The 14,904-nt window shown below is 39.0% G+C and overlaps 1 protein-coding gene across 1 annotated transcript; it reads left to right on the plus strand.

Moving 5' to 3' along the window:
• Positions 1-462: 462 nt before the first annotated feature.
• Positions 463-9,153, plus strand: LOC119784855 (peptidyl-prolyl cis-trans isomerase C). Its single transcript, XM_038287110.1, has 6 exons — positions 463-613; positions 3,481-3,594; positions 6,712-6,805; positions 7,551-7,618; positions 7,724-7,840; positions 8,320-9,153. The coding sequence occupies exons 1-6, from the start codon at positions 509-511 to the stop codon at positions 8,446-8,448; spliced, it is 627 nt and encodes a 208-aa protein (XP_038143038.1). The 5' UTR covers positions 463-508; the 3' UTR covers positions 8,449-9,153.
• Positions 9,154-14,904: the final 5,751 nt, after the last annotated feature.

Consider the following 14,904-nt stretch of genomic DNA (forward strand, 5'->3'; position numbering starts at 1 on the left):
TGTTCTCTTGACTTTCCCATCAGGAACAGCTTTCATTAATAAATGTAATGAATAATATAAGGAAAGCTGTTTTTGTTCATGTCCAACTGACTGAACACAGAAATCATTTCTTTGTTGTTTTCCTGCAAACAAAAAATCATGAAGCATCTGAGAAGATTAATGAAGCAAATATCTGGAAAATAGAAATGAAAATAAAATTGTTTAGATATTTCAATACCTTAAGATGGTTTTTAATTATAATAATAATGAGACATTAGGTTATTATTATGGTGGAGATGTAATTATAGAAGGGAACTACGTCATAATATATGATATCTCTCTATTATGAAGTAGTTAGGGTATAATGAAGATATATTATTAATTATAATAGAAATGTTTCATAATATTTCTTCTCCTAAATGGGCGGTTCTTTAATCCGGTGTGTGTGTGTCGGGGGGGAGGGGGGGTCCGTGTTGGGATCTCCTCCTCCTCCTGCTCCTCTCCGTGTTTCCTCTCCACTGGTGGAACCATGGAGCTCCGCTCCGTCCTCCCGGCTCTGCTCTGCCTCTCCGCCGCCTGCCTGCAGTCGGTGTCCGGCGCGTTTTCACGGCGGGGACCGAAGGTCACCGAGAAGGTTGGTGATGGTTTTATTATCCCGCATCCGCTCACGGTTTTAACGCACGGCTGAGCCGCGCGTGCCCGCGGGTGCTCCGTATTGCCAAATGCACACGCGCACAGGATGGCGCGCGCGCACACAGGTGAAGCGGACGTCCCGCATCTGCAGCGACGGAAGCGAACATGTAGGAGAGACTCCGCGTGGATCTGCGGATCCTTCCAGAACATCTGGCGCTGCCCACGCTCACAGACACCCAGCTGTACACGTGTCCTTCCAGATTAGACCCAATGCGCACTGCGTCTGCCCGCAGGGCGTCCACGCGCACACCGCTGATCTGTATGAAGGAGCATGGAGCCTCTGCAGGAAGGAACGGGTCAATGAACTGATCCAGATTATGCAGAGAAGCAAACCGACTCCAGACCTAAACTGGGATTAAACCAGCAGACAGGGCTGAACTCAGGAGGATGGGGCCCCTGGGCTGGGACCCACACCAGGTCCCCCCATGTGAGCAAATATAGAATTAATGAGAGGTTAGGAAATGTTTTTAAATGAACTGATCCTCAGAATATGGAGGAAGTTTGGTCTGTAAGGTTCGCTGTCATGTCAGATGTGATTTAGATGTAAATTAAATCCTTTATTTTCACAAAATGGAAAAATGCTTTGTCTGCATCTAACCCATCCCCTGGGGGAGCAGTGGGCTGCCATTGTGCGGCACCCAGGGAGCAGTCTGGGGTTAAGCCAGACATAAAAAAAGTGGAAGAAACTGACTTAAAGTAATGAAAACCAGACAGTCTGATCTCAGCAGGTTCATCCAGATAGAGAACTGGTGACCATGATGGGATCTCACATCATCATCATCATTACTCCATATGTGGACATGATAACCCGGGTCTCCTCCCAGCCAGGCTGCGTGGTAAAGCTGCTGGTATTGCTGGAGTTAGCAGGTTCTCCGGGGCATAGCCGTGCTCTCTCTGGGTACTCTAGCTTCCTCCCACGGTCAACAAGCATAACTGTTGGGCTCATGTTGGAGTACGTGTCTCTGAGATGGACTAGAGAGCTGTGATGGTGTACTCAACCTGCTGCTCCATGACCCCTGGAGATGGGCTGTATGGAGTTAAATTTGGGCCATAAATTTTGCTCACCTTTTTTTTTAGACTTAAAAAAATTAATACATAAAGACAGACTTACACTTGTGCGGGAATTTTTTGATCGGACCAACTTTAAGCCTGATTTACGTTGTGTAGTGTACAGGGGGTAACGAGGGGCAATCAGCCGCTAACGACCGCCTCCCCATCAGGAATCTTAAAGTCGGGAGAAAATCAAACATGTTTGAAATTCAGTCGGCCGTCGTAAGGTGGTCGTGGGCAAATGGCTCAGTGGGCAAAAACAAGGATTCTTCTTCTTCTTCCTCTCAGATGTAAGCCCAGCAGCATGGTGGGGGTGCAATGAGTGAAATGGAGTTCTTTCTGGAAAACTGACAGACTGTAGTAGCCACGTTTGCTCAGCCATGTCTTTGTCCAAATACGTCGTCTCCTTTTCTTTTTAGGGCTTTCAGCACTAAATTGGTCAAATATCCAAGGCAGCGCGTTTCACTTTAGTCAGATTCATATTCTTCTTCTACTGGTTTGGCTTCTGGATAGATGAGTCCGAGTAGCGCCATCTCACTGCGGAGCTGAGTCCCACCTGGTTTTTAGGCATACAGTGCGAGCAGGTAGATCGCATCAGAGCGTCGGGTCGCACAGCGTGAGAACAAACATCGTGAGCTGTGAACTTTTAAACCCTGTGGTTTCGTTGTATAGTGTGAGCTGTAGCTGCGTGCAACGATTGAAAAAATCGTACAGTGTTTGCCCGGTCCTGCATGCAAGCTTACGTACAAAAATTTCTTTTTAAATCGTTTTTTTAAAGAAATCTGTTTTTGTCTCAAAGTATTTTTAAAAACGAACTGGTTTTGAGACACAGAACAGATTTCACTTCCCTTTAAATCCAAAACTCCTTCTGATATAATTCATGATCTGCTCGGCTTTAAGAGCCTTACTTACACTTAGACAACTTTTGTCATTTTGGACACGCAGAGTGTGTGTTTTCATGACATTTCCACATCTTAAAGTGCTGCAGTGATCAGATGTAATGAGTGTGGGAGAAAAAAAAACATGTTTTAAAAAAAAGTTCCTGCTCAGGGACCCAGAGTTCGGATCAAACCAGGAACTTTCAACCTTCTAATTTATCATCCTTTTTCAAATATTTGCATATTAGTTACCTAAAGAAACAACCAACACAGTAAAACATCAGTTTTTAACTTTTGATTAATCTTTCTGTTCATTTTTGTCTCTATTTCCTGAATTATAAAAATCTTCACTTTTTCCCAAAAAAGTTTAAAATCGATCCACTGGACTTTGCTTCCAAGTTTAAAGACACTTTTCATCCAGGAAGCTTTTTCAATTCACAATGTCAGAAATAGCGTTGAGTTTCAGGCTTATAGAGGCTTATTTATTTTATAATAAAAATGGAAAATTACACATGAAAATATTCAAAATATTTGTTTTTAAAATCTAAATTGTTTAGGACAGATAACTGCTTTAGGGAGGTTTTGTTGTTTGTGATGATTTAATAAAGACTAATTAATTAGATTAAATTCAAGTTGAAATTTTTCATTCTTATTATGTTTTACTGGAATATCCTACATTTAAAAAAGTGGGCGGAGTCTAAATCCCTGCTGGTGGTCTGTGGGATAGCTCTAAGGCCTATAGGAACAGTTTCCATCATAAACGACCAGTAAAAACCTAAAAGATCCGTTTAAACGATGTTAATTTTCCTGATTTTCTCTCAGATCTTTGTTTGTCAGTAAACGGAGATGCAGACGCCGCCTCCATGTTTTCTGTCTCCAGGTGTTTTTCGACATCACAGTGGGAGGTCACGAGGTGGGCCGCATCGTCATCGGTCTGTTTGGAGAGGTCGTCCCTCTTACTGTCAACAACTTTGTCGCCTTGGCAACAGGAGAGGTACATTAACACGGCACAGCCTGCGAATCCATGTTAATAATGCACAGTAGGAAAAGCGTGATTATCTATAACAATAATTGTATTTTTATAGGAAAACATGCTTGTGTAGAAGATTAATGATCAATTTTAGGGACGTTAAAAAAATAAATTTACGATTAACTGTAGTTTGATGGATTATATTATTGTTTATTTGAATCCAATTCACTGATAACGTTGTTTAGAAGAAACTTTTTACAGTGCTGTAACCTTAGCCGTCCACTAGAGGCCGCCTCGGTTAATTCTGAGGCAGAGCTTTACTGGTTTATATAATGCCAGAGCGTGGGCATGCTAACATGGATCTGGAGTCTAGTCCAGGATTATCTCCCTTATTAACTCGCTCCAAGGATCCAGGATTAAGGTTCTGTAGTTCAGTTTGTTAAATATAAACTCTGGATAAACGCCTTGTTCTAAACAGGCCCATTCAGCCGCGCTGCATGGAGGAGCAGCGCAACATCTCAAAAGGCAGCTAGTTCAGAAGCTGAACTCAGAAAGGGAGGATTTGGTGATAGAGAAGTGGAGGGCATTACGCTAAACATTTGGAACATGATAGAAAAAGACAGATGGAGAAGGATTTAGTTAAGCCGGTGTTCTGTCAGATCAGCATACCTATAATCAATACGCATCCGCAAGACGTCAGATTTGCATTTATCCCTTTAGATTTGTACAAAAATAGACTTTAAACTACCTCAACGGGCGTGAATCCCTTTAGCCATGTACAAATAAAAGCAATTTAAGGTCAGATTGCCATACGCTTAAAAAAGTAAGTAATTATATTGTTTTCTGTACATGACGAAAGGGAAACACGCCCGTTGAGGTAGTTTAAAGTATATTTTTCATACAAAGCTAAAGGGGTAAGCGGGTATTGACTATGGGTATGCTGGTCTGACAGAACTCCGGGCAAACGCTTTAGGGGTTTTTGCCCTTTTCGGGCCGATTCTCCAGTTGATGAGCCAAGTTTCAGCCTATACACGGGGTAACGAGGGGCGATCAGCCTCTAACGACCACCTACGCATAAGGAATCGTAAGGTCGAAGAAAATCGGACATGTTTGAAATTCAGTCGGCTTTCTAAGGTGGTGGTGGGCACTTCCTGCTGTTGAAGCAGAGCTAAGAGCTGATTTACCAGAACCTCGAAGCACTGAGCATGTGCAAACAAGGAAGTTCTTCTTCTTCCAGATTGACAAGTTCGACCAGCGCCATCTCTTGGAGTCTGACTGGTGGTTTTTGGAACGTATATTGTGAGCAGGTAGTAGGGTTGTCAAAAGTATCGATACTCAAAAAAGTGTGTGATTGAATAATTCTACGCACTTTTCAGTTTCACACTTTTTCGTAAAAGGTGCAGCTGCTGAGAATTATTTTTGTTTCTTAACCAGTTTGGCTAGCGTCATTGTTATGTGTGCAAAGCCAAGGAAGGAACACTTAATTCTAGTTTTATAAGTTTTTTTTTTCACAGCATACACGCTTTATTGTATTTATTTATTGTATTTTATTTATTAATGAAAATATTTCTGTAGAATTTTGGAGTCTTTGTTTTTATCCTTTTGGTATCGAAAATGGTATCGAGCATTGAATATTTTCCTTAATATTGTGAATTGTGAACTTTTAAACTCTGCGATTTCATCGTTTAGTTTGAGCTGCGTTTGTGTGCAAGGATTGAAAATATTGTACAGTGTATGTCGGGCTTTAGTTAATGATATAGAGCCAAGTTTTAATAATCCTCAGAGAAAAACCAAAACCAGAAACACCTGTTTAATAGCTTCGTTAAAAGCACCAAGTCTCTCGTAGAGAGAGAGCTATGTCTCCGTTAGAGTTCGCAGATAGTCTGACAGTTTATCAAAGCGACATCTTTTATCTCAGTACGTCGGAAATTATGTTTCACATTTTATTCATGTTTTTGGACACTGTTTCCTAATAGCTGGTGAAGATTGTCAGTCATCCAGGTCATAGTCATTCCCAGAAAAGTTAAAAATCAATCCACTGGACTTTATTTTTAAGTTCTAAGACGTTTCTCTTCCATCCAGGAAACTTTTTCAATCCAAAATGTCAGAAATAGCGTTTAGTTCCAGGCTTTAAACAGCAACCCAACAGTAAAACCTGGAACTCAACACTATTTCTGACATTTTGAATTTAAAACGCTTCCTGGATGGGAAGAGAAACGTCTTCAAACTTGGAAACAAAGTCCAGTAGATTGATTTTTAAACTTTTTAAAACAGTTTCCTAATAGTTTCCTGTTTTTTTATATCTTATAAATGATTTTTATAATGAATAATAAAATGTATTTATTTATTCAGTCATAAATAGCTTAAATAAACGAGGAAGTCTTTAAAATTCAGCATATTGAAACGAGAAAACTGAGGTTTTTAAATAAAATTGCAGGTCGTCAGTTAATCATTTATCCATCGATAAGATCAATCAACTTTATATTCATTAGTTATTCAATTACTGGCATCTCTAATAGGTGTATTGATCTTTTTTCTGTCGTTTTCTTCCGTTGATCTAAATTTTATTTTGCTATTTAAAAATAATTCCTACTGAGAATAAAAGACATAATAACGTTTTTAGACTTTTCAAAAACAATAAGGGTCTGAAGCTTTTAAACATGTTTAGTTTTTCTATCCTTGGCAGCATGTTATGACTCCTAAACCCTCAGTGTTGTCTGACAGGTTATCCTATGGAGCCTTGGAGAAGTAATTAACCATTAATGGCAATAATGAACATAAAATGATCAATAAAAGCTTCTCTAGGTGACTGTCATCTCTGTATAGAATGATCAGGGTGTTTCTGCAACTTTAACAGACATGACATGAGTTTAGGTTTCCTGTGAACCTCAACCAGAATGTCTGGTTGTGACAGATGGGTTACAAACCTTTTCTTTGGAGAAAAAAAATCTGTTTTAGGCTGAAAACATAGAAGCTAATTTGTTACTGAGTAAAAACTCTTATTGCATCAAATTCTGCCTTATTAGGCCCTTTTCTTCTGCTTTTTCCAACTTTGAGCCCAGAGTTATTTCCTCTTATGGAGCCTTAGACGTGTTTTTCTCTCTGACTCCTGGCAGCTAACTGTCAACTTCATCTCTGCAGAAAGGTTACGGCTACAGGGGGACAAAGTTTCACAGAGTCATCAAGGACTTTATGATCCAAGGAGGAGATTTCACAGCTGGAGACGGAACCGGAGGTAAGGGGGAAAAAAATAATAAAATCCAACTGTTATCTTTCTATTAATGTTAATATAGTCTGATAAAAATGGGATAATCTTTTACACACTTTGGACATTTAAAAATGTAAACCTTTGCTCCTCCGCCTGTGGAGCTGGTTGCCTTTTGTATCTATGCTGCTTTTTCTATGTCTGCTTCTGTCTCCTTGAACCCCAGTGGGCCTCAGCAGATGGCCGCTCACACTGAGCCTGGTTCTGCTGGAGGTTTCTTCCTGTTCAAAGGGAGTTTTTCCTCTCCACTGTCGCTACAAGCATGCTTAGTGTGAGGGATTGCTGAAGAGTCAATGAGTCGATGCAATCAGCGTGTTTTCCTTAGATAGAAAACTTTGAATCAATCTGACTGGATGGTCTGGTTGAATTATAAAGTGCTTTGAGATGACTGGAAAAAAATTTAATCTCAATAAGTCCTTTTTTCTTAAAATAAGTTAATTTTTTCCTCAATTTAAGAGGTAAGTGTGAACATTTGCCAATAGAACAAAGCAATTTATATTTAAAATGAGAACAAAACTGCATTGTCTTATTTCAAGTTCATATTATCTAATTATCTTATTTTAAGAGTAGAAATAATAGTTTCATTGGCAAATCATCTCATTTATCTACTCAAATTATCGGTTAATACACTTAATTTTAGAAATCTAGATCATTTTTTGCAGTGTATAAACTGAATTTAATTGAATCCTCATGTCCGGCCTCTGTCTCTGTCCAGGTCACAGCATCTATGGGACGACGTTTGCAGATGAAAACTTCAAACTGAAGCACATAGGAGCCAGCTGGGTAAGCAGCCATCAAGCTGGAGGAAAATGTTTCTGGAGGAGTTTTGATTTGTTTCTGTTCACATATTCACCTCTAACACCTGGATAACGTGTGTGTTGGTACCAGGTGAGTATGGCCAACGCTGGGCCGGACACCAACGGGTCGCAGTTCTTCATCCTGTCCACCAAAGCGCCGTGGCTGGATGGGAAACACGTGGTCTTCGGCAAAGTTCTGGACGGGATGGTGGGTTGAACCTGCTGTCTGTGACTACAGACTGGAAAAACTATCTAGAAATAAGTAAACATTTCTTAAATTAAGTGGATTTATTGTTCATTTGAGTATGTAAATGAAATAGTTTGCCAATGGAGTGAGTATTTTTACTCTTAAAAGAAGATAATTAGATAAAAATGCACTTGAAATAGGACAATGTGATATTATTTTCTTATTTTAAGTGTAAATTGTCTTGTTCCGTTGGAAAAATTCACTTATTTTAAGAAAAGAATGACTTATATATCTATATTATCATGAGGACCGATGAGCTGATCAGAAAAAACAAAGAACAAAACAAAATGAGGCTTTATGTGTTGAAATTAATCAAACAAGGAAGGAAGTTCCATAAATGTTGGAAAATAAATCTAGTTTTTATTCTATTTTTTCTAACTGTTGGTTTGCTTTATGTCTGCGTTTGAGGCTCTAACCTGCAGGTGTTTGTCTGTGGGCAGGCCGTGGTTCACACCATCGAGCTGCAGGACACCAACGACAGAAACCTGCCGTACACCGAGTGCGTCATCGTGAACAGTGGCAGGATCCCGGTGAAGGAGCCCTTCGTGGTGGAGGTGGACGGCTGGTAGACGTCGTCTCCTGGAGGACAAACACTAAAAACACTTTAGCAGCAGGAAGTCCTGTTTCAAGCCGTGCCAACTTCATATCTTTCCTTTAGTTTGCTTAAATGAACAGAATATCGGTTTAATGTTTAACAGGATATTTTGGTTTTTTCTTATTTTTCCCAGCTTTTGAGCCGAACTACTAAAACTGAAAAGACTCAAAGTACGGAGGGAATGTTGTCCCATTATTGTTGCAAAGTAAAGAAGCTGCTTTATAAAAGGAAAAATTTCCTAATCAGAAGATTTGAAGAGTAACTTTTATTCTTTGTTTTGGTTTTCATGTTTTATTATTTAAAAAAAAAAACTTTTTTTTTTTACAGGTTTTACATTTTAAAATTTTACTTTTGGAAAATTGCATTTTAAAAAGAACGAAATTCATAAAAACTCAATCTGAAAAAGAGAGATTTTAAAAGTAGAAAATAAATCATCTGTAAAAACAAAATTAAAGAAGATAAAATGTAAATAAAAAAATTAAATCTATGCAAACAGTTAAGACCTTTGTTAACTATGAAATTTTTCAAGTTTCATTTCATTTTTTCTAAAGTTTTCCTTTACAAAATGCATTTTTGGTTGCAACAATAATGATCCAACAGTCATTTCATATGTGAATAAGTCCGTCTATCTTGAAATAAGTGTAATTTTCCCCTGGTTGTAGCAGGTAGGTAAGACAATAAAAAAAAAAACATCTAAATTCAAGTATATCATTTATAATTATGTATAGGAGAATTATCCTGCCATAATGCAAGAGCACATCATTTCAATTTGAGAAAAGAATTTCATCTTCTTGCACTCAAAACTTATAATGCTCACACTCCAAACATGCGCTCTCTCTCAAATATTTTCTCTTCTCTCTCAAATCTTTGTTTCTTCTCTCAGATTTAATGCTTCTTGCACAGATATTTTCTCCTCTCGCTTGCCTCCTTCTCTTCGCACGCAAACCGCGCTCTGCTCGAGTCTCAGATATGCTCGCAAACCCGTAGGCTCTGCTTGCGGATTTTTTTTGCTCTCTCTGATTGCAGTCTAATCGTCGCCTAGCAACCTGTCCAGCCAATAGAACGACAGCCTTTAGAAAGGGTGCGCTTGTTTAACCCTACTGAGTGTGCCTGTGATAAACCTTATCGATAATAAAATGGCTTAATCTAAAAGCTATTAAAATAAGAAGCTGAAAAACAACAGGCAGATTGTTGTTGTTTTTCAGCTTCTTATTTTAAAAGCTTTTAAATTAAAAAGCCAATTTATTGTCGGTAAGGTTTATCACAGGCACACTCAGTAGGGTTAAACAAGCTCACCCTTTTTCAGGCTGTCGTTCTATTGGCTGGAAAGGTTGCTAGGCGACGATTCGATCCAATCTGAGAGAGAGCAAAAAAAAATCTGCAAGCAGAGCCTACGGGTTTGCGAGCGTATCTGAGACTCGAGCAGAGCGCGGTTTGCGTGCGAAGAGAAGGAGGCAAGCGAGAGGAGAAAATATCTGTGCAAGAAGCATTAAATCTGAGAGAAGAAACAAAGATTTGAGAGAGAAGAGAAAATATTTGAGAGAGAGCGCATGTTTTGAGTGTGAGCATTATAAGTTTTGAGTGCAAGAAGATGAAATTCTTTTCTCAAATTGAAATTATGTGCTCTTGCATTATGGCAGGATAATTCTACCATAATTATGTTATTCTGATGTTAATTGTAAATTTAATTAATTATTAAACAATAATTGATTATTTACATGACAGTACAGCAGTAAAAGGAGCCAAAAGGCGAGTTTTCATTGGTAGATCTGTGAAAAAGCAGCCCTAACAAGGTGTACAGCAAATTAACGCATGCTCTGCAAACGCTGAATTATTTGGCAGCAGAGGCAGGAAAAAAATAATCAAATAAAAACACAGAAAATGTTATTTAGCTGCTTAAACTATGGGTCGATACCTTTATATTCTTGATAACTGATGTTTTAACGCAGTATTTTTCAGTGGAATTAGTCCAAACATGCAGATACTTGAATCTCTGTCACCACTTCTGTTTAACATTTATTTATCCGGTTCTCTGTGGTTTATTTTATCATGCATGTCATTCTAACCATCTTTAAAGAGCATCTGTGCAAACACAGACTGGACTGTTCGCTGCTCAGTTTTCTCTTTACAGACGATTTTATTTAAACACATGAAAGATGCTGAGAGAGGAAACAATGAAAGCTTTAAGTTTTCCCTCTCTGCTCAACTCAGCTGATGCATTTCATCCAAACATATCAGAGTTTGATGCAAAAACTCAGTAGCAAGTGTCAAATGCGGTAGCAAAATTGTTTTTGTTGTGTGTGAAAAAATGAAATATGCATCATATCATGTTTACTAAAACTGCAGCACAGATTTAAACAAACGTTAGAAAGACTGATGAATAACGTACTGATGGTAAATGTTGCATTGTGTCGCTGACTGTGACCCTGTGAAAAGTTGAGTGTTATTTTTATTCTTACCTGAATAACTTGTTGTAGCATTAAATGCAAAAAAAAAAAGTTTCTTCCTCTTAATGAATCTTATGCAGAATTTAACAGAAGAGCAAACAAAGTGCCAAATATTATTCTCTTCAATAAAACTGTGGATTATTTCAAACTATCTGTGTCTCATCAATCATTTTTGGTCACATAGTGTTGGTCTAGTGGTTAGAGCAGAGCGATTGTGCTCTGAGAAGATTGTAAGTGGCCGGTTTGATTCCCACTGCCTCCACCCTGGGTCCCTGAGCAAGACCCTTAACCCTACAAAGCTCCCCGGGCGCCGCACAATGGCAGCCCACTGCTCCCTGAGGGGATGGGTTAAATACAGAGAGTGGATTTCCTTATTTGAGATCAATAAAGTTCAATTATTATTTTTATCATTATTCCCTTTCAGCAGTTATAACCAGGATGGAGATTAAATCTTTTTATTAAAAGAAAAGTCGCTCATATTCAGAATTTAAACTTCTGAAAGTTCTTTAAATGTGAAATGATTCCATCCTGTTCAATAAATAATCAGTGTTTTTAATTCAGAGTAATTTTCATGTGAATGTGCTTTACTGGAGGCATCCATGTTTGTCAAAGAACACTACTGCCACCTACTGGTTGGTGACGTCACGGTGCGGTATCGGCTGTTGATCAAGTCCCAGTGCTGTATCTGGTGTTTGTCACAACGCGCTATTATCCAAGTCATCTTGAAAACATTCTTCTTTCAAATGTTGGCTACATATTACGGGTTTTTTCTCTGGCCAGAAGTTCGATGGCAAATCCTCCCTCTTCAAGTTGGCGATCCAACGACCAACCCGTCCGTGGAGGATCAGGAATCAGAAAGGTGGAATAACTCTTTTTTTCACTTTTACCCGATGTATTCCAGCATCCAGCTGCCATGCACGTGGGCATTGTCAGTTTCACTATAGCTCTGGTGAATTTCAATGGTGAAGTCCTCTGGAAATCTTCAATAATTGTTTATTGCAGATGTGTCTAGTAGTTCCCATTGATTTAGCTTGTAAGAATTGTGAGAATGGCGCTAGGCTTACCGCACCGAGACGTCACTGCTGGAAGATGGCAGGAGGGAGGGGCTACTATGTTTGGGCAAAAATGGCCGCTCCCAGACTCAGTGATCGTGACGAAAATTATTGTTTTTTATTTTTTTACGCTAAATTCATTAAATCACTGCAAACGTATTAGTTTTAGGTATAAATAATGATCCATTTATTATTCCTGCTGACCGGACTTTTCCTTTAAAATCTCAAACTAATGCTGAAATATCAGTTTGTTTGTCTTTTTTCTTAAAATAAGTGCAATTGTTCTTGGATTAAGGAGGTAAAAGAGACACTTTGCCAATGGAACATGACTATTTATTTTTAAAATAAGACAACACAATCTCATTGTCTCATTTAAAGTGCATATTATCTAATTATCTCATTAACCTACTCAAATTAGGAGTTAATACACTTAATTCAAGAAATGTTTTACTTATTTCTTGATCCAGTGCATCAAAACGTCCACAGAAGCTTGTTGTGCTTCTATATCCAGAGTTCTGTTCTGTGAATTTATCGAGTTTAATCCAACCTGACTGCAAAAGGAAGAAAAAAAAGCATGTCTTATTTTTTGAAGTATATTTTTCGTCCTGTTTTTCTGCAAATTTTAAAAAAGATCATTTGAACAGAATCTGTTTAAGCTTTGCTCTCAGTCTCCTGCACACAATGAAAAATCAAAACACTTTTTACATTCTGCCTTCATCCAGACCAAACGGAGCCCATCTGAGCGGGCCGAGTGTCCAGTGGAAAAGCGCTGCCGTTTAACGGTGTAATTATTGTCTGTAAAAGGTGAAGCTGCAGCGGCTGACAGCTGATCTCTCAGAGCTGACACCAAACCGCTGCTAATGAGAACTACAGCGGGTGATTTGTTTTTCCCTGTTCTACAACGCACACACGCACTCAGAAACAAACAGATAAACAGATCTGAACATGCACGCAGGAGGAAAACGGATCCGAACACAAAGGTCAGAGCCAGGCAGAAATCTCAGGAGGAAGACAGGAAGTCAACAGAAAACAGTGAAATATATCACAGCTGTCCGATCAACGTAGTCCCCCGTGAAAAGCCAGATCTTAACATGTTAACAACTGCAAAAACAGCTAAAGGTGAGAGTAAAACCATCCAAAGGCTGTGAGGAGTTTTCTACATTTATTCACACTGAAAATCAGCTAATATTCACCTGCTGGCAGCTAAACCCAACCACATGGAAGATGTGACTTTTATTCCATTTAATGGAGGTAAACAGATGTAGAAAATTATTATTCTTAAGTGCCGAATGCAGAGCTCTTCCCTTTAGAAAACATATCACCAATCGTTTGACAGTGACGAATTAGCTAATCCAGAGCGAGCATGAAAAAAGATGGAAATATTGTGTCTCAGTTTGTAGAAAAAAGTTGAAATTAAGCACTAAAAATAGCATCTTTAACTGCGGATATATACTGATCGATATTACTGTTAGGTTAAAAAATGAGGGTTTGTAAAAGAGAAGGACTGAATACACACAGGGGGTTTTCAAATAGCTTCTGGAGAAGGAGAAGAGAGCCGCACCCAACACACTACTCTCTCTCTCCCGGACCTCCTCTGCAGAGCGCTTTTATTAACAGAACATGACACATGGTTACAAAACAGAGTATTGTTCTGACAGGACAATTGATCGGGTCATAAGACGGGATGCTGTCCTCTTGACTGAATCATAAGACAGAGTGAAGCATCTCCTTTCTACAATGTTTATAAGCACACACACATTCCTTTTATAATCATTATTGAATAAACCTAACAATTACATCAGGTGACATAAAGGAGCCATTGTTATCCACTGATTCAGGCCTGCTGCAGCGGCAGAAACCATCAAAAGAAAACAAAAAATGCTCTTTTAAAGCCGTTTTATGGGTAGAATGAAATCCAGTAGTTACCATTTTAAATTTCCCCACTTTCCTTGGCTGGTCCTTTATAATTCTTTTTTAAACATCAATCTTTGTACTAAAATATTCTTTCTGTCATGATTTGTTGACATTAAAGGCCAATTTATACTTCTGATGCATTGCCTATGCAACTGTCAAATCTGTCTCGACCGTCTGACACGTACTCAGGATATTTTTGACGTGCACAACGACGGTTGCAGAACCTCTCCGCGGGGGGCGTGGGCGTGCACATCAAAAAAATCCTGACTGGACGGACGTTAAACCGCGCAGACTTCAAGCGGAAGTGTGCAGACAAAAAGCAGCTCTGATTGATCCTTGGTATGACTTTCCAGCTGTCTGTGTGGTCGTCCTTCTCAAACCTGTGCTGGGGGGCGCCATTTTTAAAAACCGAGGAACAACTACAATGGACAACTATGACTAAGGGTTAATCGAGGAGGTTTGCTCCATTAACTGAACCTGTTCGTCTTCGTGACCGTGATATCTTGCAGACGCACCCTTGTTCTTTTGGAAGTTAAACGCCCCCTTTCCAAAGGGAAGGAAAACCCTTCCAGTAATCATCGCAGCCCCACCCCCTAAATAGCCAGCCCAACAATTCCCTTTAACGACTTCCCCCCCACCCCACCCTTTCAGAGACATAGACAGCTATGGGGCATTGCAGGCTAACAAAGAAGCCAAACGACCCCCATTCGAAAGGGGTGGACCCATTCATCCGTTTCTATTTGCATGTTTTCTAAACTAAAACAAGGCTTTATTAGTCTGCTCTGTAAAGCCTGGAACTAAACGCTATTTCTGACATTTTGATTGAAAAATCTTCCTGGATGGAAGAGAAACGTCTTCAAATTTGGAAACAAAGTCCAGTGGATTGATTTAAATTTTCTAATGACATTTTATATGAGAAACATTTAAGAGTATAAAAGCAATATATCCAAGTATGCCTTGACGTTTAGTGTTTAAAATACTACAACTAAAATCTTTAACTGGTTTAATGAAGGTTAA

Source organism: Cyprinodon tularosa, unplaced genomic scaffold (genome assembly GCF_016077235.1).
Source record: "Cyprinodon tularosa strain WSP-4 unplaced genomic scaffold, ASM1607723v1 ctg235, whole genome shotgun sequence".
NCBI classification, from domain to species: Eukaryota; Metazoa; Chordata; class Actinopteri; order Cyprinodontiformes; family Cyprinodontidae; genus Cyprinodon; species Cyprinodon tularosa.

Coding starts and splice junctions, on each gene's coding strand:
- LOC119784855 (XM_038287110.1), top strand. CDS start 509: ATGGAGCTCCGCTCCGTCCTCCCGGCTCTGCTCTGCCTCTCCGCCGCC. Junction 614..3,480: donor GACCGAAGGTCACCGAGAAG/GTTGGTGATGGT, acceptor TTCTGTCTCCAG/GTGTTTTTCGACATCACAGT. Junction 6,806..7,550: donor AGCTGGAGACGGAACCGGAG/GTAAGGGGGAAA, acceptor GTCTCTGTCCAG/GTCACAGCATCTATGGGACG.